The sequence below is a fragment of the Scatophagus argus genome, chromosome 20 (assembly GCF_020382885.2).
Source record: "Scatophagus argus isolate fScaArg1 chromosome 20, fScaArg1.pri, whole genome shotgun sequence".
Lineage (NCBI taxonomy): Eukaryota > Metazoa > Chordata > Actinopteri > Scatophagidae > Scatophagus > Scatophagus argus.
The window spans coordinates 18719087-18745966 of record NC_058512.1 but is presented as its reverse complement, the minus strand read 5'-3'; the positions used below and the strand labels follow the sequence as shown (position 1 = coordinate 18745966).

Genomic DNA, 26880 nt, shown 5'->3' with positions numbered 1-26880 from the left:
AACACACCACACACAAAAATGGAGGAATCAAACCTTAATGGCGACCACAGGTTAATCTAGCTTTACTCATCTCATGGTAGGGTTCAAACTCAGTCAGTCATTGAACGTGGGGAAGTGCTTTTCATTTCTGTTACAGTCAGTTTTGATCATCTGTACATACAACTTCTGGGAGAGATTCAGAGAGTGTGGAAGAAAGTGTGTGAGGTGAAGATGACAAATGTAACGTGTATAAAACTTTAAAACATTATCTTATCTGTCTGAGTCACGTCAGACAGAATTTCATGGAAAATAGTGCCACAATACCTTCTTTTTTGTTTTGTTATTTTTGAGCGACCCCTAGTGGCAGGACCTATATACTGTGCCTTTGCAAATACATCCTAAGTGAGAGCAGGGGGAAAATTTACAGTTTCAGCAGTGAATGTGAAAACAGTCTAGCGTCGGACTGCACGTACATCATTCGGCACACAGACGCCAAACACTCAACTGTAGGAACTAGAAGAAAAACACATTTTTTAGCTGAGATGGGTTTTTAATGTGTAACTGTTTCTTTAAAATATTCTTGCAAAGAGAGGGACCTGAAATGAAACCTCCAATAGTGAATGCCACTGGGGAACAAATTAGGAACACCATGTTTTGGTAAGGGAGCAATCCGAACATTAACCCACCCGCTGCCACACAAGTTGGCTCTAGATCCAAACAGCGCCGTGGTGCGTGCCCTCAGTGTTGTGAAGACGGAAGTGACAGGAGGACTTCCCTCTGGCTAATAATTCATTCCTTTTTGGAAACAGTTAAAGGAAAACACCACCGCCTGCCCAGACATGTCTACTGCGTACAGAAACAGGTGAGACATATCTAAATCTTTATTTTCTTTCGTGGGATCCAGCACGCAGGAACGGTGAAAGCCGGCTGGTAATCTTTTTGTATCAGCTAGCATCCCAACCGCAAATTTGGCATGAACTTCCGTGTTAAGCTAGCGGCAACAGCAGCTGAGCTAACCAAACACAAGCTAAGTTTAGATATAAGGCAAGAGTTGCAAAAATATACATTTTGTATGTGGAAAAAAGATTTTGCCCAGTTTAAAGCATCACATTTAATGTCATATGCAGGGAGACTCTGGGGGTTTTACGAGTAAACTAATATAGCAACTTCATCGATTCAAGTAGCTACGCTAGCTCCTCTTAGCACGTCAGCTGACATATCAATTAGCTAACATCCAGCTAGCTGTATTTGCTGACAGTGTGTTTCTGTCAGTGTAAGGGTGACTTATTTACAGTTAAATTGTTATCTTGTCGTCAAATTAACTAATGACAAATTAACTAATGCATGCTTCCTTGGATAACGCTTTGGGCTCAGTTTAAAAAGACTGTGTAAATCATTATTTACATGTATTTCCAAATTTCTCTGCTGGAATTTGCATTTGCAAATTTGCAGTTACATGCAAGAACTGCTAACATCGACTGGCTGAAAACGTTTTGCACATCTCATCTTAGGTTTAGGTTATATTTTCCACCTCAGCGCATAATAAGCAGATGTTCATCTCATAATCGCATAAAAAACACCAATGCTAAATGTGTTTTAATTTAAATTAAGTTATTCAAACAATAAATACTACACAGAATACATTTTACTGAACATGTAGCTTACTGAACACATGCCACCCAAATGAGATCTTTAACCATATGATGCTACATTGAAATATTTCTGACTGACTTGCACTTAAATGCAATAACTCAAATATTTCTAAAGCTTATCTTATTCTGTTTGTAAAAGTGATGTTGTAGCTATTATAGTGCAATATATTAATAATGTTTCTCATAGTTTGATCACTATAGACAAAGTATTGGCTTGGTAAGAATCCCACAATAATCTCTGTCAGTGAATAAAGAGGTCACAGCTGAACTTTGCAGTTGTAATTTGCATTGTTTGGTTTGTATTGTATGAAGTAACAAAATAATTCTTTTATCAAATGGAATACAGTGCATCACACTACTACAAACTAATTCTCTAAGTAGTCCATGTCTCAGGGTTGTGCTGCTGTCTAAATTATGGAGCCTGTAGTCTATGCTTATAGATTTATATTTCAGACCAGCAGTGGTTGGATTTTAGTGTTTGGTTAAGGTAAGGTAATACTGATTGTGAGGACATGTTGAACTCAGGTTTCAGAAATATGGTGTTGAGTGTACAGTAACATGGCAGAGATTTGTTCCTGTATACTTTCCCCAAACTATCTGTCTCATTAATATCAGTGGTGGTGTTAGGTACTTGTGGACAGCAATGGATACGTTGTTTTATTTACAGGATGTTTGCATCAGTGCGATAAAATATCTCAATATGTCAATTTTCTACTTCCATATCCATCTGGTTATTTATCAATAATCAGAGTCTCACCCAAATAATCAAACAAAATCATTCAAGTAGAAGTAGCATTATCAGTCACTGACCTAAGGGAATGTGTGTCCTTGATATTGCCTGCTGAGTTAGCAGTGCCCGTTCTGACACCTGATCGAATTCCATTTGTTGAACACCATGAGATGAGTCTAAAGCTACCACAGATAGAATGTCTTTTGAGCTTGGATTATTTAGTTATATTTACTGTTCGTGAAAGTCAAGAGTGAACTTTTATGCAAAAAGTTTCTCAGCTCAATTTCCCAAAAATGTACTATGTTATCTACTCTCCCTCCTTCATACTACAGATACAGACATGAGAACAGTGTTGACCCTTTCATCTAACCCATGACAACAAGTACATTTTCCAAAAATGTCAAACTGTTTAAATTCATCATAACTCAAAATCTTTTCAGATGTGTGTTAACAGTAATGACTTGATATTATGTTCATAATAATGTAAGATGTATATTGTCACTGAGCAGTAATTCATAAAGGAAACTGGTTTTAATCTAATTTGTTTCTTATTTCAGGATACAGGAATTCAAAGTAGCCTTAAGTGAAGAAACCATTAACTTGAAGACACTGAGGGATCTGTGCTTCAATGGTAGCTGATGTTTTTTGCACTGATAACGTCAATGATGATCTTTTATTATTGTGCTATATTTGATCATCCTGTATTTTATTCAACTTAGGAATCCCATTTGAAGGAGGAATACGAGCACTTTGCTGGAAAGTAAGTTGTCATGCCTCTGAACTGTCGTGATAAACTTTTGTGTACACTTTGTACATCATGCAAGAGCATCTTTGTGTTCTTATCCTCTCTTCCTTTTTCCTTTGAAGTTTGCTTATTTGAATGTTCGGCAGTAACTCATAACTTGTTCTAAACTAGTTGTGTTTTGATACTGGGTGTGACTTTAGATTTGATCAGTAGCATAACTGCTAAGGTAGAGAGCTTTTTGTGGGTGTGCTGTCAGAAAACAACAGGCTAAAACACAACACATTGATAGTGATAGATAGTGATATGTGACAAAATAAGAAAATTCTACTGCTGCTGTTGATGCTTTGTCAACATCACTATCACTGTACCAAGACAGAAATACATCTGGAATGGTTTGCCATGAAGTTGGTAAAATAATTTTGATATTTTTTTTTTTACCCCTTTCCTGATGCTAATGACTGAGTTGATTACCCAACCAATACCCAATCCAGAATTTTAGGCAACATCAGAGTAATTTTTAAAACTGGCACAGGTATCGCAATAACTCTCTTTATAAATCAAAGAACCCATCCCATTACAGCTGTTAACACCCTGAAACTTGAGCAACAACCAACATTTTAAACTTCAATCTATTTGATATTATATGACATTATAATTCTTAAGTAAAATAAGTATGTTTGGCTCTGCAGAGAAAGTCAGACTGCTTGTAACTGACGTCTACAACAAGTCTGGACCTACTTGCTTTCTAAAATTAGTGAATGTGAAAAGTTTAGTTTTAGTTTCTCTTCTTGCTTGACATTGAATATGCGCCGAAATTAACTTAGGTTGAAAACACAGCTAACAAGATCAGATATAAACCTAAGGGACCACATAACTCGAGTGCTTTTTGATTTCAACCACCCACGCACATGCACATTCACACGCTGATGGCGATGAAGCAGCACGCAGGGCAAAGGCCGTTGAGGACTCCTTGTGTTACTTAAGAACTCTTCCGGATGTCAGTACCAGGGATCGAACAATGGCCTGCTCTCTGACTTAAGCCTCAGCCACCTCCACACATTTCATGAAAACTCTTTTGACTTCTCACCAGGAACATTAAAGTACATCACAGTTCTTTTCCACACATTTTTCTGCCCTTTTGATCCCATGTGTCTACTTTTTCCAGCGTTTTGTTGAGGTTTGTATGACATATGAGAGAAAACTTCAAAACTCAGGATCTAGCATGGTTGAAGAGAATAATGGACAATTATCCTCTTCAATAAATATCTGTTTGCCAAAATATAGAAATAAAGGTTCTAAATACAATGTGCAGTTTCAGTAATTCCATAAGACTATGAAGTGGGACAGATTGATCGCTTTGCACATTTAACAACCAAAATGTTGTGGTCTGTGTTGCTGACTTGTGATTATTTTACCTTCTTTTCAGATCCTTCTTAATTATCTACCTCTCGATCAGACATTATGGGAGTCTTTCCTCCAAAAGCAGAGGTAAGGATGTTGAGCCCTCACCAAAGAGCTTGTAAGGTTAATGATACAAGCTGCGCTGCTTTACTTGTTTGGGAATTCCTTTTTGGCGTTGGCTGCTATCATTCAGTTAGCTTAGCTGATGACATTAGCTAATGTTATTAGAAAAAAAAAATGTCATGTTTCAACCGTGATTTAACCAGGCCTGAAGCTTTTTGTTATGATGTTCTCTTGTGGTGATGCTGGCTGGGAAATATGGAAAGCATGAGGGAAAAAAAAATTCTGATCATCATTTTAGTTTTTTCTGTTTTTATCTGTGAAAACAATAAAAAAAAAAAAAGCATTTGTTTTTTTTTTTTTTAACTTATTTTTTATTGAAGTCAACATTCACAGTATCAAACAGTCATCACAGCGATCATCAATCTTTCCTTTCTAAACAATTCACATATTGTTCTTAGTGTCCCGTGTTGGTGGTGGTGTCTTCCTCTTTTCTGCAGTAATCAGTCCACTTTTCCCATTTATCACAGAATTGCATTTCTTGTAATCTTAATCTGTGTGTGAGTTTCTCCATTACAAATATATCTTTGACAGTGCTCAGCCATTGATCCGCAGTAGGCGGTTCCATTTTGTACCACAATCTAGTAATTGTTTTTTTACTTGCCGACAATAGCACTTTAACCAAATATTCATCTTCCTTTCGTATGATGTCTCGTGTTAAATTCCCTAAATACAAAACCTTGCAGCTTTTGGGTATCTGGTATCCAATGATATTCTGAATGTGTTGCCATATTTGGTCCCAATACCCATCAAGTTTTTGGCAAGCATTTGTTTTTTTAATACTCATTCCCACCACCAGAGGTGTCCACCATGTCATGTCTTTTATTTATTTATTTATTTTTATTTTTACTAGAAATGTGTTTTAATTACCACTAATCTGCCGTGTGAAGTATATGTAAGTTAATCTCGAGTCTGCTACCTAGCGAGTGAGTGAGTGAACGTAAAACATTGTTCATGGCTAACCAACAGCTGCCAGAAATTTCTCAGACCAGGGGGAAAAAAATATCCTGGCAAACCTGATTTTTTTTCTTTTATTCGCTTGCCAAAACGGTTTCACCTGTTTTCACAGATCAGAAAAAACTGATCAGAATCTTTTTTTTCTCACTTGCCTCTCAGGCTTCCATAGCGAGGAAACCACTATGTTTACCTTCCCTAAGAGGAATACTAATTTCACCAGTTTTTCTGAGGGGGAAAAAAAAACCCCATTCTTTTCTTTAATTTTGCCCCATGTCTCCATGTCTCTCATAGGGAGGTGTACTCCCAGTTCCTAAAAGAAATGATCATCCAGCCTGGTATCGCCAAAGCCAATTTGGGTCTGTCCAGAGAAGATGTGACGATGGAGGACCATGTAAGTCAAGCCTCCTTTGCTCTGGTGTTTGTTTTCCACAACATGCCGCTCAGTGACACCCTGATAGCTGCTGTCAGAGCGGTGGGTACATGAGATTCTTTAGCTGTGCAGCACTCATGGAGCACAAATGAGTCGGTCAGTGCAGCTGATTTTCATCAACCCTTCGACTTTAGCTAACACACGGGGCAGGAGGAGTTGGTTGAAACCAATCATGTTTTAATCTTAAAAGTCCAACCATATATTTGTATGACTTGGCAGGACTTTTGTTTAATGTTCACTTTGGGTAAACATTTCACTGCGTTTGTTGCAGTGCTGAGAGCAGCAGTCAAACGTAGCTATGAGTAATTGCTTTGCGGATCACTATATTACCTCATCTCCTTTTACTTTTGTGTCCTCAATTGCTCATGCATATTTTTTTTGAAAAACTGACTGTCAAAACATTAAGATACAGTCACTTTGACAATTTTACTGTGCATTGCAACCTTCAGCAGAAGTAACAGGCAGCTTTACTCACTGCTAGAGGCCATAAATCACTTTGATGCTTCATAACTGATTAAACCTGAAATGATACTTTCTTTGTACTTGTGATGTTCACACATGCCATCTACCTGACGTAGTACAAACAATACTGTAGTTGGTATGATAGAACTAGATACAGATCAAAATGGCACCTGTTCAGTTCAATAAGAATCGCTCACCAGGTGCATGCAGAATGTTTTCTAGCTTCCTGGTTTACCTCCTGGTTATGTGGCCTGCTGAATGTACACACTAATGTTTCTCCCAGTGGCCGTGCCCACAACCAAGGCTGAGCAATGCAGTCATATCAAGTCTAATAAAAATACATTCATGAGTAAAAAGCTGTCCAGTTGAGAGTCTGTGTAAACATTTCTTTCAGAGTATGTCTTCCAAAGGCTATGAACTGGCACGAAGACACCATCTCCAAACACTTTGATCCCCTCCATTTAACTGTCCATACCACAAAAAATTGAAATACAAATCTGTCACGATTTTCATGTCTTTTGGTTGCAGAGACTCACACACACACAAACCTTAAGAATCATAACCTCTTTCACATATATGTTGCAATTTCACATCCATGATTGACCAGATTAAAATGTCCTTTCAAATGCAACCTTCAGTGTAATTAAGACCTTGTTAGTGCTTAAAGTCAGCGTAACACTTTGTGTGTCAGACAGCGCTCTGGTCTCCACTGTCATCGTTAAAATGAGGGAATATGTTTGCATGATGGTGTTTCATTCCTGAAAAATTAATCTCTCTCTCTCTCTGCCTGCCTGTCTGTCTCTGTCTGTGTGTGTGTGTCTGTCTGCGTGGAGCAAGTCACTTATAACTGGGGGTGCAATGTAATTTGTCTTTTATTTTTCTGACTTTTCAGCCTCTAAATCCAAACCCAGACAGCAGGTGGAATACCTATTTCAAAGATAATGAAATTCTCCTCCAAATTGACAAGGATGTAAGGTATGACCTTTATAAAAAAACTATTCCTCATGTAGGATTTGAGTGTAAAAAGGACACAGTCCTTCACTGTGTATAAGTGAACAAGAGTTTTTTGTCTTCATGTTTGCAGGCGGCTGTACCCAGACATGGCCTTTTTCCAACGTCCTACAGAATATCCTTGCCAGCTTATCTTGGATCCTCAGAATGATTATGAGACGCTGCGTCGGCGAGTCGAGCAAACTACGCTGAAAGCACAAACAGTAAACCGCAACCGCAGTGGAGTCACCAATGTAAGTATGGTCAGTACAGTGTGTGGTTTCGCTCAGGAGGACAAAACTTTAGCATCCACTTTCAAGGAATCTTCAAGCTCAGCTGGAACTTTCCCCTCCCATTAAGTGTAGTAAGTTAATGGAATGTTGATAATGCTGTTTTAAAGTAAGGAGAGTTTTTCTAAACATCATAATGTGAACATAGTGCAGCATATACCTCATTATTTTAAAGTATACCGCCCACCAAACCAACAACAAAGAATTAGCGGCAATGTTGCTTTGCGTCATGTTGCCTGTGTCTTTGTCACTACTTAGACGCTTTCAGAATATTTTGTGTGTTGGATTGATTGATGAAAAATGAGGTGAGCTTTCAATGTGTGCCCTCTTGAATGTTGCCATTTGCTGGCTTTCCTCATTGTCACATTGTCCACTGATTTGCTTCGCTGAACAGTCAGTCAGAGTTTTGTTCTGGTCTCTGCCGCTGTTTCAACATGCTCAATCAGCCAAAAAACAAAAAAAAAAACCCCACAGTCAGACCAGTGCCAACAGTGCCGGACACACCGCAAAACTAAGGCCACAGATATTCACCAATGACCGGACTTTGGCTGATGGCTGATGGTCAATCTGGTGTGTGAGGGCCAACTACAGAAAAGGAAGCAATAAAAAGAAATAAAGAGCATTACTGTTGTAAAAAGTCAAGTGTTTTAGTGGCTCCCAATGGTGAGGTTGGTGCCCTTTCTGTCATCCATTCCTACAGTGGCGGCTAAGAATGTGAGAAATGCAAGATAAGATTTTCCTTTATTGTCCCACAGTAGGGAAATTCACATTGTTACAGCAGCAAAGCGGATAGTGAAAAACAAAGGTAGGCCCCTCTGTAGAGCCAGTGTTTGGACTCCATGGAAGGGAACCTGCTCCCTCTGTAGATATGAAAAGATCATTCTGACAAAGCAAAAACCTGACAAGTTTTAGTTGTAATGAATGAAAGAATTAATGTATAATGCAATGAACGTAATCCTACACATTGGACCATTTAATTTTACCTCATTTAAGTTTACTTTTACTTTGTCTTTTTTCCCCTTTCAATTTACTTGAATATCTTTGTAAATATAATCAACATTATACACTGCTTGCAGAAGGATCATAGCACTAGATAGCGATGATAGCGCTAAAGTGAATCTGTTCTCTCAGGTCAGCTCACCTGGAAAGGCACTGAACCTTTATCCATCCAATGAGTACGAGGTGCTGCCCAGTGGGAGCGAAGCGCACTGGGAGGTGGTAGAGCGGATTCTCTTCATCTATGCCAAACTCAACCCTGGGATTGCCTACGTACAGGGCATGAATGAGATCGTTGGACCAATTTACTACACCTTTGCCACAGACCCCAACAGCCAGTGGAAAGGTGAGTAACATTTGAACTGAAAATGTGAACATGTTTCACACAAGGGAAAGTAAATGTATTCTTTTCTGCTTCGCTGCAGAGCACGCTGAAGCAGATACATTTTTCTGTTTTACCAACCTGATGTCGGAGAACAGAGACAACTTCATCAAGAGCCTGGACGACTCTCAGTGCGGCATCACCTACAAGATGGAGAGCGTGTACTCCATGCTCAAAGACAAAGACATGGAGCTCTATCTGAAGTTGGTAAGGTCATGGGCTTGTTCCTTCTTCCAGTTTTCTTTACGGAGCCAAGAGGATGTTTTAAACTGATCTCCCCCTAAAAGTCTGTGTTGCAAGAGCAGCTTGCATGCCAAAGCAAGGCAGGCTTCCCATTCGTTGATGAGTTTGTTAGTCAAGACGACAATCGGCAGATTAATTGATAATGGGATTGAATGATAAGCATATGTCATATTGCAATTGTTTTGGCCGATTTTGTGATACGAGTCACAGTTTTAGTGGCAATGGTCATTTTTGCGTTTCATTTTCAATTAAATTGATGATGTGGTTTGTGCTGGGGCCTTTACCAAACAAATAATAACAAATAATATGATTTGTAGGCCTTTAGCACCATAACAATTCATTTGTAATGGTATGTTATGACACATTTAACCTTCATTGCCACAGTTTGGAACAGAAAACCCATGGTGCTGGTAGCTGACCATGATAGCACCTCACCAAAAAAATTCTAGTTAATGTATTTTTCAAGTAGCTTAGTATTTGAATATTAAAACAGGTTTTAAAAAGGAAAAAACAGAATTGATGTAGGTGTTTTCTCAAATGTACTGTATATACATTAACATTGTTCAGTAGCAAACTGCAACAGCAGATGGAAACATAAAACAGAATCTTGAAACTGTCCTGGTTGTATAGGTCTTCTGTGCTGTCGAGATGAAGATGTGTGTGAAGCATCCATGTTTTCCGATCTGTATCTTCTTTGCAGCAACATCCTTATTTGAAGCACTGTAGTCCACCACAAGCTTAGAGGTTTTGATGATACTGAGTTTCATGTGATTGTTGTTACACCATGTGATGAAGCTCTCTATCAGTACTCTGTACTCCTCTGTGAAAATAGTTTCTAAATGAAGACAAGCTGTATCTCACAGCAAATTATTCACTGGAATCTTCATGTCAGTACACTTAATATGCTCACACGCATAGAGTACACTTACTTCCTCTTATTAAAGTGCTTCAAAGTTTACACTACATGATATGAGTGTGCATAAACATGTATTTAGACTAGTACTTTATTGGCTGGCCGAGGTAATTCTAGTCTGTGTATATAATTAGTGAGAGAGAGAGAAACAGAAAAATCAAAGGATCACATTTATTTCAGTCCATCTTAACACAACATTGATTTTGCCATTTCCTCTGTTTGTCCTCATTTTTTTCTGTCCTCGTAGGAAGAGCAGAACATCAAACCACAGTATTTCACTTTTCGCTGGCTGACCTTGTTGTTATCTCAGGAGTTTCTCCTGCCGGATGTCATCCGTATCTGGGACACCCTGTTTTCTGACCAGGACCGGTTCCACTTCCTCATCCTGGTCTGCTGTGCCATGCTCATGTGAGCTTTTCAAACTGTGCTCCTTGTTGGCTTATGGCATTGATGCCTTTCACTCTTCATGTGACTCATGGTTTCTGTTGACTTCTTCTGTTCACAGACTCATCCGAGATAACTTACTGGCAGGTGACTTCACAGTGAATATGAGATTACTGCAGGTAAAGCCTTTTATAATACATAGGAAAACATAAACCCCCAAAGCTTCATATTTAGACCTGTAGTTGTGCTGATGTTCTTACCAAAACTAGCTTGGAGAAAGTTGTGTTTTGCTTTGTTTTTTTCCCCTTACTGATAAGCCTATCTTTCTGTCTGTTACTGATGTTCCTTTCAGGATTATCCCATCACAGATGTCCACACCATCCTGACCAAGGCCAAAGAGCTACAGGATAACTCCTAACCTGTTCACTGTTTTACTCCTGCCTTCTCTGCTCAGATGTGGTAGGTGGGAGTTTAAGCATTAAAAAGACCTTGTCATGTTAAACATGTATCGTGGGAGCCCGGACAGATGTGTTGGTAAAACCAAGCATACCGCTTTTTAAATCTGTGTTTGATGTTTGGTAAGTGGGGACTGCCGTAAAAACCCTTGAGGACATGCTGAAACTGTTCCTCCCTGGAACTGAGGAGGAGATGCCGTCTGTTTCTTGACACGTTATGGGAGAAAGGCTCCTCTCACAGCCATCTCTCCTATGGAGACTTGTTGTGCTCAGATGATGATGTTTGCACTGAACATCTGAGGGAAGGGGAGCCGCATTAATCCAACACTACCGATCTGAGTTTGTCAAGAAAAGATACAGCAATGTTTTGCAATACAGCCAAGAATTTAACAAAAATCTCTCTGCGACCACATATGTATTCAAAAATGTTTAATTTGGTTCTATAATAGCGCATGTTTATTCTTGAAAACTTTTTTTTTTGTTTTGTTTTTAATTTTTAGAAGTTGAAAGTTTTTAATGTAAGAAACATGTATGCCTTATCTGTTTAATAATGTGAAACAGGTGACAGTATTTCTGGGTATATTTTCTATCTGGGTAAAATAAATATGAAGTGATGAGCCTTGCCTATTGAATATCATATTAGTAACGCTCTGAAAACAGTTTCTCAAGCGCTGTCTCAACAATGGCTTTTGTCCCATTGGAAATGTAGATGAATTTCATTATAAAGTCATATTACTCTGGCATAACAAAATACTATTGAATGAAGGGCAAGAACCGTCAGAGTAAAGTGTGGTGCTTTTCACATTGAACATTATTGCTTTAATTACAGATATCTCTATTGTTTCATTACAGTACTTTATACTGTGGCCATGGTGAATCACTCATTGTGATTGGCCAGAGGGGGTGCATTACTTTCAGTTAATATATAGCGTCGTATGATACAACACCAATATGTTAACAAGTTGTTGCTTGATACTTTAAAATATAGAAATATAACCATGTTTTTGTCCAATAACAAAAAAGCTAAAATTCTAACATTATCAAAAAAAAATCAACTTGCAATGTGAAATACACATATTTTTGAATAACTCTGGTCCTTGTTTAAATAGAAATAAGCTGTGTGGCTAATTGGCCAAGGTGAGTGGGCTGCTTACATTTGGATATTTCATCAATTAAAGAGTTTGGTCTAGACCTGCTCTAATTGGAAAGTGTCATGAGATAACTTTTGTTGTGAATTGGCGCTATATAAATAAACTGAATTGAATTGAATTGAATCTGAAAGCCTCTTTCTCCCAGCCAATTACTTTGGTCCAGTCTAATCTAACTTTACCTGGGCCCTACCCCAACACTAATAAGAACCTTTAAATAACACCACAGCCACAGTGAGATGTTAGATGAAGAGCTGCACACAACAGGCTCTTAATGCACCTCTGCAAACAACTCACCTCCAATACATAAACATCTTCTTTTACTTGCTGTATCATGTGGTGGAAAACACGTGCAGCAAAAATAACATGGGACTTTTATTTTGAAGAATTTATAGGAAATGAAATGTGTTTATCCACCATCTTCACAGCTGTTTTACAACTGTTTGACCACTAGTCACTGCCTAGCTCAGGCCACTGCTTTTAAACACCACTGACACTGACTTCAGCTACGCTCAACAAAAATATATAATAGAATACCATTGTATTGGTATGCTTTGGGCTGCCACATGCAAAAGCCACTTAATGTACAGTTTTATCTTGAGGAAATTTATTATTAGGCACTGAAATATGGACTTCACATGACTAGTGTTACAGAAGTGCATTTTTGGTCATAGATACCCAATGGATCTGAAAACCAAAAACCAGTGTGCATCAGGTGTGACCAGCATTTGCACTCACGCAGTGTGATGTAGCTCCTCCACAGGTTATTGATTATAGCCTGTGGAATGTTGGTCATTCCACAGGTCAGTCATTATAGTGTATGACTGTGCGAGATTGCTTGATATTGCAGACAGCTTATGGTAGTGAAATGAACATGGGTCAAAAGCTCTGATAGACAGTCCTGCAGCCAGCATGCCTGTAAAAACTGACTGACTGAATTGTGCTGTGCTATAAACTACACATTTTGAAGTGGTCTTTTATTGTGACAACCCAAAGCACACCCGTTCAACAATGGTAGGATGGTGGTAGGATGATGATGGTGACATTCGAAATTTTAGATACAAACAGCTAGTTAGCTACAGACAGCAACAGTGTGCTTGCCTCAGGAAAATGCACGTGGATGAGGGGAAAAAATGTCTGTTTTATGCTCAGTGGTCCCTTTTTATTGCTTATTTTAGTGTTCAGCCAGCAGCATTTGATGGAACATTTTTAGCTGTAAACTTAATTATATGCTGAAAGACATCACTTCTGGTGTTAAATTGACATTTCTTTCCAAATTTAGAAAAACACGTGTGTCATGAGTTAAAATCAAATCAATCAGTTTAAAGTTTCAAACCATCTTAAACCTTACAAGGATGGTTTCGACTGAAAGTCAACCATTTGTGACTTTTTTTGTGTCATAAAGTTTATATTTAAAAAGATAACAACCTCCAGTCAGAGGTGGAAAGCCATATTTTCAAATATACACTGACTGACACTCATCGTTCACACTGTTTTTTGTTGTTTTGTTGTTTTTTTTTTGCTAGCCCTCTGCGTAGTTTCTTTTACTTTTCACACAGTTTTTCAGACTTTGCTCCTTGCTTTTGATGGCTGTAGAAGCACCACCAGGTTGTGATCTTTCCCTTGATGATGATGATCCCATGACAAACAGCAGGGCTACAGCAATGTACTGACACACATCCAATGGAGAGCCTCTCAGACTCTCTCAGCTGCTAGCTCGACACAAAGAAACTTTAACCAACGGTCATGAATGTACTTCTCATGACTGTCAAATGTCCAGCTGACTTTCTGTGTTTCCGGTTGCGGACACTGAGATCACAGCTGTTGTTCTAAACTCAAATCCTGTTTCATACTGGAAACATGCTTGCAGTTGTTTACTTTTTCTTTAAGGGTTAGGGTTAGGATATTTCTTTAAGGAAATAAAACCCTTGTTAACTTTGAGCTCATAGCCCGGATGTAATGGTGTAGATTAACCTTTGATTAAGCCTGATAATGTTCAATGTGAACACCAGCACACCTTGACAGAGTGTCGATTCCTATCTTTTATAATTTTATTTTATGTTGTGCACATACCACCTGACCTGTGTGGTGGATCATGGATCATGGCTTGATTATATCTAATTTGAATGTAAATGTGTATATGGAAACTAAAATCTACCACTGCCATAATCTTCAATCACAAGCTTGTAACGTGTTAATAAGGATCAGTGGAGAAACACAAAATAAGTGATCTCAGAAAGCTGTTTAAAAGCTCAGTACATGTTTAAGATACCTTAGCTTGCTGAATTATTTAATGCAGACTCGAATGAAGGCACTCGATGTAGATCAGTGAGGAAATGCTTCTCCAAGTTATGTATGTATGAATGTTATATCTGATTAAGTATGAAGCAGAAGTTCCTGTTGAAGAGGTCATTGTATCTCTCTCCAAGTCATCTCATTTTGTACAAAGTGCAGGATATATAAATATGGCCCTTCATACAAAATGCACAAGTGGTAATATACACTATATACAGGATTGACTTTTCTTGTTTCTGTAATGGATCTTTTTTTTGTTTGTTTTTTTGTTTTTTAAAAAAAATCATCTTCATAGACACTCCTTAGAAATTGGATGGGGCATCAAAAACATGAAGTTTTTTTTCTGCTTACTTGATCATCCTGTTCAAAATATGCTATTGAAATGTCTTTAATATTGTTGGGAGTTGTGTGTGGAAGCTCTGTTTACTTTTAACAAACTCTTTGTAACAATACAGCGCTTGATAAGCTGCTCAAAGAACACATTTACATTTGTGTGTGTTTGTGGGTGGGTGTGGGTGGGTGTGTGTGGCTGGGGGGGGGGGGTTGCTCTTTCATTAGAACTGAAAAGAATATTCTTGAAATTATTTTGTGTCTTCTTAAAGATTTTTCTGTGAAAAAATTAAATTTGATCTCAAATTATCCAAAAATTGGGCTTAATAAACAAATAACATGAGAAACCTCATAACATCATGGAAGACCAAATCCAACACATCCCATCAGTAGATCAAAACCAACAATGTCTTTCTAGCTCAACACTTTGTGACTTTCCTTCTCTCAGCCCCCCCCCCCAGCCCATTCTTTCCCACTGAAGATAAAAGTCCTAAAAAGTTTCTCACAGATAAATAGTTTTAGTTTTTAAAAGCCTCATTAGTCTGGATTAGTCTTTTACAACAATTATTTTTAAATACCCCAGAGATACAGTACACATAGTTGCTTAATGTGGTTAAACATTAGGGGAATACACCGGAACAGCTTAGAGTCCAGGGCTAAAACAAATGCAAACAGCTCTATAACTGTATGAAATTCTTACATTTTCTGGTCTTGACAAGTCCAAAGTTAGGACTGAGCCATACCCTTAAACCGCAGTGGGACAGACCCAATGTCTGTTAGAGAACAAGACACATTTGGGTATTATAATAAAAAGTAGCTGAAAAGCCTTTATTACCACAAATAACTCTGACATTACATTTTCCTGCTCCGTGCACAGTTTCAGCCTTTGCGTCTACCTTTGCTCAGTATTTATATATGTAGGACATTCATAAGTGTCCAGGATATTCAGTTCAGTTTGAAAGAGCAAGAAAGAACAAGCATTGTCAGACCAAAACTAAAAATTACATTTTGCTTTTTAAAGGTTTTTTTGTGTTGTTTTTTTTTTTGTCATGCTAAAGTGTTGGGTTGAACACTCTTTGAGGGACTGTTACTAATTGATAGCATCCACATTGTTCTTCTCTTTAATATGTATTTATTTCTTATCCTGAGTGTTTGGGGTCTATGTGTGTGTGTCTGTGCTGGGAAAGTGATGTTCAAGATATTCTTTATGTCTTACGTCAGTTATTTGCATGTTTCCGGTTTTGTAAGCACATTTTTGTAATGTCTCCAGTGTTAAGACTTGTATGTTTTTACATGTTTGCAGATGTGCATTAAAATGAATGATGGTATAAATCAAACATCTTTCTTTGGAAAATGGTGTAATTAAGACAGTAATTACTGCTGAATGAAGATGAAATATTATTTTGCTAATGTGTGCTGATTTGTCAGTTAGGGATTCACAACTAACAAAGTTACATTATGGTAGACTAACTTTAATCATAATGAAGTGCCCTTAACCGCAATAATATGGTTTCGGTTTTTGTGTATATTATAGCCCTTATGTATTTTCTTAATGATAATAGCTAACAGCAGAGGAAGTGCGGTTGAAACAAAACAAAAATCTTGATGCTTGCTTAATGTGTGAAAAAACTTACAGAAAGGTATTTCACCAGAAAAAAGCCTTGAAAATCTAATCTAATGGAACTGCATCTATTGTCTCTGCCGCTTATTTATTTTTTTAACCCCACAATAGTTAGAGTTTGAGGCTACAGCTCAACAGGTCCCCCCATTCAGTCTGGACTACCTCATGAGCGCCCCCTACATAACTAGAAATTCATACGTTCTCCTACTATTAGAAGTTCTCTGCTGTAGTCGCCACTATGCGGTCTCAATCGTCGGTATCGGCCCTAAAAAACAAACAAACAAACACATCAGTCCTTTAAACTTGCTGTTTCCTCAGATGGAGATCTTACAGTATTCAGGCAGCTGCTGCAGTGGACGTTGGAGGTCGTTAATTACTGGCTTGCTTTACGTTTCCAACTCATTACGTGCTTGTGAAACGTGAACTCTCACATTGTAAAGTGTGGTCATGAAACGGTGTTAATTTGATGTGATGAACGCAACTCAAGCCCCTCCCACAGCCTTTTGAGCCAATGGGAAGACGTGTCAGTACTCAGCCCTTGAGTCCCAATGCGACAGATCATCCTTTGAGGTAAGCTAGAAGGGCTTCATAAGACGTAATGAGCCTGTTCTCCGTTTCTCTTTAAACGTGAATAAAAAACTAACTGAAGCTTTATAGAGACGTAGCGATTCACAGGAGAAGCTGTTTGTTGTAGTTTCCTAGCAGCTTATCGGTATTAACCCCGATACAAACAAGCAAACGGAGCTGTGGCCGAACTTGTCAGCTGACATTTTATTCTAACGCCATTTTTGAGTCCGTTATCGCACTCGTCTTGTAGCACATAGAAACTGGACATGTTGGACTGTGGGAGTCTGCAGAGTTCTGTTTGTGAGGGTGAAACACTGCTGTTTATTCAGGAGTTTTATTTATTTAAGACCTGTAATGGCAGTGCTTGAGCTAGACAGGTTTGTTTGCAGAAATGAATTCCAGGCACCGTTAATAACATGCGTAATGACCAAAACAGTAAGAGAAAGAGGAGAACAATTAAACAATAAGTACATTAAAGCACCAACATAATTAAAATAATCTGAGCCCTAAAAAGCTATCTTTTGATTATCTGTAAAGAAAAACACATTGAATCATCATGAGAATTTTCTATGAAATGACAACATTTACGGATGAGTTAGAAAATCAGTGAGATGTAAAATATGAATAAGTGATCATAAGCAAGCCGGGTGTATAAGACGTAAGCAGTTCCTTGGTTAGGAAGCTCCAAAGTTCAGGTTTTATTTTCCTTGCCAGCAGAGCAGCGTAGACTGGGACAGAGCCGCCTGTGAGTGTGCAAAGATTTGTTTCTTTGAAGGAAATTGGAAAGGAAAGTGCTCTTTTAAAATCAGTTTCACTACACAGCAGTTAAGTGTTGTGCAAGCTCTGTGTGATAGAATAACAGTGCAGCACAACCTGTGCTGACTTAGCATGTGTGACACAAGTCAGTGGCTCCAGTAAAGTTTAACAGTACTGATTGCTTGGACTGATTTACTGTTTTGAATTGTGACGCTGCCTAGTGGGTCTTTACCATCCTGTGTGAAACAGCAGGTTCTACATTCACACACTTTTACAACTTCATGAGACTGAATGACAGAACTGATTCATGGCGCAGTTCACTCTGAGTGATCGCTGAGGCCTTTCTAGCACTGTGAACCGTGTTCACGGTGTAACATATTACATATTTCAGCTTGGACAAATTGCACTGTAACATTACTTAAAGCTGCCTGAATCAGCAGTTTTCATGATCATGTGAATTAGCTGCAGAGGACTTTAGTGTCTTTCAGCTCATTGTTTTGGTTATATGAGCCGTCATCAGTGTAGTCTCAGGTGGCAAGTGACACAAGTCCATCAGTAAACAGGTTTAAGGTATCTGTGGCTACTGTTCCTTTTGTATTATTTGCTGTGTTGGCCTAACTCTTCAAAAAAAAGATGATTTGTGATGCTCCATTTAAGTACTGTGTGTTGTTATTTTTTCTCAGTGATATTTAATTCAACTCCCCATTGACAGGTTTCTCAGATGCATTACTGCAGTACTCGGGGTGGGGTCCGGGGATGGGACTTCCGGGATGTGCTGTTTTCAGGTTACGCTCCAGACGGGGGGATGTTCATGCCGGAGACTGTGCCCCCGCTGAGCTCAGACACCCTGAGGGGTTGGAGGGGGCTGCCCTACACCAAACTGGTGGTGGAGGTTGCCTCACTGTTCATCCCCACTCAGCAGATCCCCAGAGAAGACCTGGAGGGTGAGCTGGTGACATATTCACTATTAACATGTGATTTATTATTATGCTTGTTAGGTTTCCGCCTCGGAGAAATAAATGGAAGAAGGGGGGAAAAGTGAACTGTGTGATACTAGTTTGCAATCAAAAGTGTAAAATGTAAAGCATATATCATTAAGCTGACTAAAGACTCACAGTAAGCTGCAAAAACACACACTTTAAGATTCAGACTTAATTAGCCGGACACATTTGTCAAAAAGAAAACTTTTTAAACAAGAAACAAGTAACCACATAAGAGGAAAGTCTTAAAATGATTTCATCTTTTTCATCCCTTCTTCCTGTTGTAGTTCTAGTAGGAGAAGCCCTGTCTGGTTTCTCAGTGCCTGAAGTGGTCAGGATTGCCCGGCTAAAGGATGGTCTGTCTGTCCTGGAGCTCTTCTATGGAGACACCTTAGCATTTAAGGACCTGGCTATGACCTGCACTGTGCGCTTCCTAAACTATTTTTTGCAAAAAGAGAATCACAGAGCAACTGTTGTTGTAGGTAAGAACTAATGCATTTATCACGTCATGATAAAACCAAGAAACCTTTATTCACGTGGTCTACAACACAAAGGTAAATGTGACAGGAGATCTGTGAATGACCATGTTCGGTTTAGGAAACCTAAATAGTCTTTACAAAGACCCTGATTTGTTTGAGCTCTGACTGTAACCTTGGGAACTTTGATTACAGGCTATACACATGCACTCAGTCCGGTCAAAACATATATTGAAGTCAGCTTACAGCAGTAGAATACTACTTAATTTCAACACATCGCCAACATCTCCTACTAAGTGCTTGTTCATTCAAATCTGGTCTGTTGAGCTTTCGTGTTTATAATAAAGAGTGTAAATCTCTTGGTAGAGAAGAAGACTGTTCGAACTTTCTGTTATTGATCATTTAAAATGTCAGGATCACACAGCAGAACTGTTGCTGTTAAACTGTATTCATGTTGATATAGACAGGCGATGTCATGGTGACAAAGCAGTAGTGAAAAGAGTGTTTGTGTCTTTTACTGAAGTAAAAATTCAAAATGTTACTTAAGTAAAAGCAAGTTACCGGCAAAATGTACCAAAAGTATCACAAGTATCATCACAAGTATGTTAAAATTGTAGTTAAGCATGAGTAAATGTGTGTGTGTGTGAGTTGGTATTTATTGACTTGTGTTGTCATTAAGATATCCATAAGGTCCGATGTCTGCAGTGCTGAACAGAATCCTTTTAAAGTAATAAGGGCTGTTAAACTGTCTGCAAGTCAGTCATTATATCATGAGGAACAAAAAAAAGTTATACCAAACAGACAACAGAAATATTTTATGTTTGGCATCATTTGGTATGAAAAGGAAACTTGATGTTCAGTTAACAGTCAGAGCCCTTTGTGATTCAGGTTACTGGTGAAGTTTAATAGGTAAGCTTCAATGGAGTTTGCTGTGTCTGCCAGGCAGATGTCGTCCCTAAAATGAACTCAAATTAAACCTCAAGTCAATTATAGGTGGTTGTGATAAGCTCCATGAGCACCAGATATGGATCTCATTTCTGTTAGACCCATAAACAGAAGTGTAAACAATGTATGCCCTGTAGAATAAAAAGAAAAGTAACTTAAAGCAAACCCACAGAAAAGAGAAAGGTGCCATTACTGTCTGAAGGTAAAGACGCTTTGACGCTGGCAGTCAACACTGTCACACATTCATGCTCCCAAGAGGAAACAGGAAGGCTATAACAAGACCATACACAGTAGCAGTAGGTGATAAGTGTAATAAATGGGAATCATTCCCCTTGTGGTTTTCCTCTCCAGGTACATCAGGAGACACAGGAGGCTCAGCCATCCAGAGTGCTAAAGGTCTCAGTGGGTTGGATGTGTTGGTGGTTTACCCCCGTGGACGCGTCACTCCAGTCCAAGAGAAACACATGATCACCTGTCTGAAGGATAATATCCATGTATTTGCAGGTGAACGTAAAGAGGCTACGCGCCTAGAGGCTGTTCTTTAACCAGAAAGCCACAGATTTATTCTCGTAACAGTTTCTTGCAGTCAAACTGAGTGTGTTCTTCCATTCTTCTAGCGGACGGCAGCTCAGATGACATAGATCAGCCTCTGCGCCGTCTGTTTGCAGACCCGGAACTGGTCAGGTCTCATGGCCTCATGAGCCTCAACTCGGTCAACTGGTCTCGGGTCATGATCCAGCTTGCCCACTTCATCTATGCTTACCTTGAGCTCAGTGGTATGGAGCAGATGGAGGCTGATGGAGACCTGCCTGAGCTGGAAGTGGTAGTGCCCACTGGAGGGGCAGGAAACATTGCAGGTGAGTCTGTTACTGCTGGAAGAGAATTTGATTAAATAATTACTCTTCCAGAAATCCATCTTGTGGTCCAGTGTGGAGTGACAGCTCCCAGACACATCCACTGTAGTGCCCTCAGTCAGTTCAGTTTTGTTTAAGTTTAAACATAAGACTAAAGAAGAAAAAGACCACAATGACCAATTTGAGAAACACAAGGCCATGGATAGCCTGCAAGCTAGCATCAGCCACATACATGCTGACATACAGGCGAATCCCGGTCAGATATGAGGATGTATAAAGATGGGTGTTAATTTCTACATTTTCATGTATGCCTCATTAAAGTTTTTACAACCAAATTATCCTCCTCAAACACATTTCTCCCTTAACAAAAGACCGATGACAGTGTTTTGTTCCTCTGCTCTGTCTGTCTGTGTCTCAGCTGGTTACATTGTAAAGCAGATGGGAGTGCCCCTGAAGCTGGTTGCCATGGTGAATTCTAATGACATAGTGCACAGGACGGTAACCACTGGTGACTTTTCCATGGCAGCTGATGTCACACAAACTTTAGCCCCTGCCATAGACATCCAGGTAACACAGTTACACAGCATGTAGTTATAGCTGCTTATATCAGTGATGTCAAGCTGAAGACTTTTCATAAGATCATGACATTTTTTCTCCTCAGGTGGCTTGAAAATGTTTTCTTGTTAGTTTTTTTCTATTCTATTATACTATTTCAACTGATAACACATCACTTGATGTCTCATTTTAAGGTGTCCATCGCTCAGAGTAGACCTTTCATTTAATCAAGACATAATTGGCTCTTTTTAACACTATTTAACACTAACCATTTATGTACTGTACTTTGGTGGGAAATAATACATCAAACTTTCTTAAAGCTCAATCAGTTGGCGTTAAAGGAATTGTTCTACAAATATTTTTTCTCAGAGTGAGATGAGAAGATGGGTACCAAGCTGTGTTTGAGGTAAAGTGCTGGATTTAAGACATGTTAGCTTATCTTAGGCTCAGCTCTATCCAAAAGTTAAAAAAATACCCCCCCCCCCCAAGGCTCCATAATTACCACAATGTATTGATAGGTTTAATCTTAATCTATAAAGTTAAACCTGCCTAATTTACACAAACAATTGTAAAACACACATTTTGTGGGTTTTCAGAGCACTTACACACTACAGCTATTTCTTCACTTACACTTCTTCATTACAGGGTTAAAGCTATATAGCCTCAGAACTTATGCATGTACCCCCCCCCCCCCCAAAAAAAAAAACAAATAGAACTAAACATCAGGCAAAATAGAAGATACCTGGATGTAACTCCAGTTCTGTAAGAATGTAAACACAATAGCACAGTGCCATACATCCACCTAGTGTTGAGAGGGTGATACCAACAGGTAAAATCTGATACTGAACTTTAAATCAAACTTACACTATATTATAGCATTACTGTCAATGTAGTTGTTGAACTGTTCCTTTAAAGACTCTTGGAGGAAGCTCTTGCCTCACAGAAGAGCAGTGATGAGGCTTGATTATATAACACGTAATAAACATACTAAGCACACTATTTTTAGTTTTATATAAGAGCAAAAAAAGTCCTGGATCTGATAAATAAATATATAGCCACAATATGTAGACAAGAGAGACAAACATGTGACCAAACATAAGGACCACTCTGTTCGATTTTTGGCCTGTAGGACCCGTACAACATGGAGCGAGTGTTCTGGCTGCTGCTGGACAGAGATGGAGCCTCAGTGAAGAACATGATGGAGGAGTTTCAGCAGTCACATAGACTGTCTCTGCCTGAAAACCACCGCAGATTGGTACCAGTCATTCAACATTAATGCCTTTACTGTACACACCTAAGCATAGTAAGAGCACCCCCCCATCTACCTCCCTCATATTTATCTGATCTTTCCTTTTTTTGCAGCTGTCACAGGTTTTATCAACTGGAACAGTGACTGATGAAGGCATCCTGGAGACCATGAGGAGATGCTGGGAGGAAAATCAGTATGTGCTGTGTCCACACACAGCTGTGGCTGTATGGCATCACTACCACTGTCCTCACAGCCCCACGCTCAACAGGTCAAACATGCTGTCTTATTGCTCACATGCTTGTCATCTGTTTAGCTACATACACACAAGACATTTCTGGGACGAAACAGCAGTGTTTCTCAGGTCGTCTAGCCTTAAGGAGGGAGTAGAATAAAACAAAAACCTTTATTGTCATTTTACTTACAGTACAATGGAAATTTGATTGTAGTGTACAGCAGACATCTCTTTAAGCTGTTATGGTTGTGTAAAATCATGTTACCACCTACACCTTTCTCAGGGTGTGAACTCCAAAAAAAAAGGAAATTACATTCAAATTGATCTTCTTTTTTACTCCAGCAAAGGTTTTATGCAGTTTTTAAGCAAATTCTAAAACTCTTATTGCAGATGTTATGTTGCAACAGCATCTCCAGCCAAGTTTAAGGCAGCGGTGGAGAAGGCTGGCCTGACCTTTGACCTACCTGAGACAGTGCTGGCACTGGACAAGCTGGCCACCCGTTACGAGAACCTGGAGCGGAATCCAAACTGGTGCAAAGACTGGGAGGACAGGCTGAGAGAGAAAATCCAGTCTGTGAGTTCAGTCAGGAAAAACAGGGGGACTTACTACATCTGATCAGAAAAGATGTTGTTAGACGGTGAAATGGTTTCATACATCCTGACTGGATGCTGCATGTGGGTGATCAGGTGAGGCGGCCTGTCCTTGATCTGTGCACTTCTTTATCTGAATGCAGTAAATTGCCTTAAAGCTTTTCTGATGGACTTTGGTCTGCACTGGCACACAGTGTGTCTTCTTGTTTGTTCAGTGATGTAATACACCAGAAAGCAATCAGCTACTCACAATGTTCAATCTTTCTGCGACAAATTTTATGTGAAAGAATAAAGTAGTTTTCTAACTGTCTCAAACACAATGAAAGGTTCTAACATTTAATTTTAAATTGTCTCAGCACACATTTGACACCATTTCAAGTGTTTCTCTAACTGACTGATGTTTGTCCTTCAGTCTAGTTGTCTTTACAATGAGAATGATTTTTTTTTCCTACATGTACCACCTGAAACCATCATGTAAATGCTAAATGGGAAGACTTGCAACAGCAGGAAATGCACATGTGTTATTAACCACAATAACAGTATGGTTCCATTCCATGCCAGTGAGCCATATGACAGTGAAACGTGAGCAAAACCACAGCCTGGAAAGCAGCAAAACTAAACGGAATAATGCTGTTATTTCACATACTTCACTTAGATAAAATTAGTAATACCACACAATAGACATACTCCTTAACAGTGTTACTTCAGTTACCAGCAAAATGTATGAAAAGCAAAAACTCAACAGAATAGCCTAATCTGTGGTTATATGTTTTATATGTAAAAGTAATAGTAATAGTAATATATATATATATATATATATATATATAGTAAACCTATTTGTCAAATAATAGACAAAACATACAAAATTTCCCCCAGAAATGTAGTGAGGTACAGGGCAGCAAAAAAAAAAAAAAATACTCAATTGAAGTGCCTCAAGATGTAAAGTACTTAGCTACTTTCCACCAATGAATACAACAGTGCATAAAAAGCAAGTAAAGGCAACTTTACACTTTACACAAATATGAGAATGTTATTTGAGGCAAAGTGACTTGCCCTCTTGCTGTTGGACTTTCACAGTCCAGTTCCACAGGGTGTTAATTATTGGCTACGATTATCTTCAGTTTTGGTGAAGACACAATCCTTTATACAGTATACACACACACACACACACACACACACATATATATATATATATATATATACACTGTTGCCCATAAAGTTGGAATAATTTTGTTTTCAGACACAATGCTCTGTTTATTCCTGTTTAAATGCATCACTAATCACTTTTGACCAGGTGCAATGACTACATCATGTGTTCCAGGTGAAATGAATTCATGCATAGCATTTGTTTGGCACTATAAAAGATAGACATTTGCTGTGTTGTCCGTTTCCTGCTGTAGCCTGTATGCAATAGGTCCACATTTTCAGAATTGTCTGAAATAATTTTCAACCAGATTTGACACAGAACTTCCCTCGGCTATGCCTCATCCGACGCCACTGACAATACGCCAAAGAGTGCTTGGCGGTAGGGAGGCTGATATTGCTGATTTGCTTGGAATATCCCAGGGCACGGTCTGTAAAATCCTCAAAGTGCATTGAGAGGAGGGTCATTTGAGACCACAAAAATATCCAGGACGACCACAACTGACTATCAGAAGAGATGATCGGCAACTGTTTAATCTGTGCCGTAGAAACCGGAAAATGCCAGCAAGTCGCCTTCGTCGTTTGTGGAGACACCATGGAATGAACGTTTCCCGCCAAACTGTAAATCGAAGGTTGCTTCAGCATGGTTACCGAGCAAGACGAATGACCAAGTGTCCACGCCTAACTGTTCAACACAGAGTTGCTCGACTTCGCTGGTCTGGGGAGCACAGAAGATTGCAGCTCGGGCACTGGTGACATGTTATCTTTATGGACGAGAGCCGCTAAATCCTTAACCAGACAGATGGAAGACAACGGGTTCGACGATTATGTGGCGAAAACCTTTGGGATGACTGCATCCAGGAAACCACTCAAGCTGGTGGCGGCTCAGTGATGGTATGGGCTGGCATTCATTATGGAGGAAAGACACCATTGGTGGTGCTGGATGGAAACGTCAATGCCATTGTGTACAGGGACATCCTGGAGAACCATTGCCTCCCGTATGCAAGACGGGTCTATGGGAACAACTTTCGTTTGCAAGACGATAACGCTAGAGCACATAGGGCAGCTGCAGTGAGAGAGTATCTTGATGCAGAGGGGGTGCAGCAGATGTCATGGCCCGCTTGCTCCCCTGATATGAACCCTTTTGAGCATGCCTGGCATGCCTTAGGCCGAGCCATCAATGAGAGGGACAATATTCCTCAAACTCTACAGGAGTTGGCCCAGGCTCTGACCGAAGAGTGGGACGCCCTGCCCACATCGACAGGCTTGTGGACAGTATGCCACGACGTCTTAATGCACTGATCCGTGTCAGGGGTGGCCATACTCTGTATTAGTGACTGTATGACATTTGAAAGAGTAATACTGGACATTCATATGCATGAAATCTCCTCAAATATTTGTTTCCTGTTAAACTGACCAAGGCTGAAGAATTTAAACAAAACCTTAATCCTATTGTTTCAATACCCCCAATTTTGTTTAAGCCTGACTACAGTTTGTAAGGGTTAATTGTGGTTTCATTTTCATTGTGATATGTTTGCAAGAGATTGATTAATAAAGTTTTGAGAAGATATGCACTTTATCTGTCAAGAATAAATCACATTGTCACAATCATTTCATGGAAAGAGGTAAAAGATATTTTTATTCCAACTTTATGAGCAACAGTGTATATAGTCTGGTGTGATAACAGCTTCCACCTTGGGGGGGCGCCACAGCTCCCATAAAGCTCCTCAGACATTGTTAGCAACCTAAGACTGTAGGTTGTAATGGTTGTACTGACTTGATGAACCTGACAGTACTGCAGTACCGTGTCCAAGATGCTTGTAATCAGTAGTGGTTTTGCTATTTACTTACACTGTAATACACTGAATCAACTTTTAGGTATTTTGCTCTACATAAGTGCCCGAGTTACAGAAAAACTAAATAAATACATACATATAATGAAAAGCTAAAACAAAATGTGTAATATATTACATGAGGTGAAAACACGTGAATAGTGCTCGTTAGAGAAT

General features: G+C 39.2%; 2 protein-coding genes across 3 annotated transcripts; both read left to right on the top strand.

Annotated features, from left to right (window-relative positions):
* Nucleotides 1-424: 424 nt before the first annotated feature.
* tbc1d13 (TBC1 domain family, member 13) lies at nt 425-11746 on the top strand. The gene is made up of 12 exons (XM_046375052.1): nt 425-841; nt 2919-2992; nt 3081-3121; nt 4533-4594; nt 5876-5975; nt 7369-7451; nt 7561-7720; nt 8888-9098; nt 9178-9341; nt 10538-10698; nt 10796-10853; nt 11027-11746. The coding sequence occupies exons 1-12, from the start codon at nt 819-821 to the stop codon at nt 11090-11092; spliced, it is 1203 nt and encodes a 400-aa protein (XP_046231008.1). The 5' UTR covers nt 425-818; the 3' UTR covers nt 11093-11746.
* A 5211-nt stretch (nt 11747-16957) lies between these two features.
* Nucleotides 16958-24048, top strand: thnsl2 (threonine synthase-like 2). Of its 2 annotated transcripts, XM_046375050.1 has the most exons (9): nt 16958-17093; nt 18559-18790; nt 19114-19308; nt 20599-20751; nt 20865-21104; nt 21520-21668; nt 22786-22911; nt 23019-23173; nt 23528-24048. In XM_046375050.1, exons 2-9 carry the CDS (start codon nt 18568-18570, stop codon nt 23751-23753), a joined length of 1467 nt encoding a protein of 488 aa, XP_046231006.1. In that variant the 5' UTR covers nt 16958-17093; nt 18559-18567; the 3' UTR covers nt 23754-24048. The 2 variants fall into 2 exon arrangements, with proteins under 2 accessions (XP_046231006.1, XP_046231007.1); XM_046375051.1 differs by lacking the exons at nt 16958-17093; nt 19114-19308 and having other exon boundaries at nt 18259-18790.
* Nucleotides 24049-26880: the final 2832 nt, after the last annotated feature.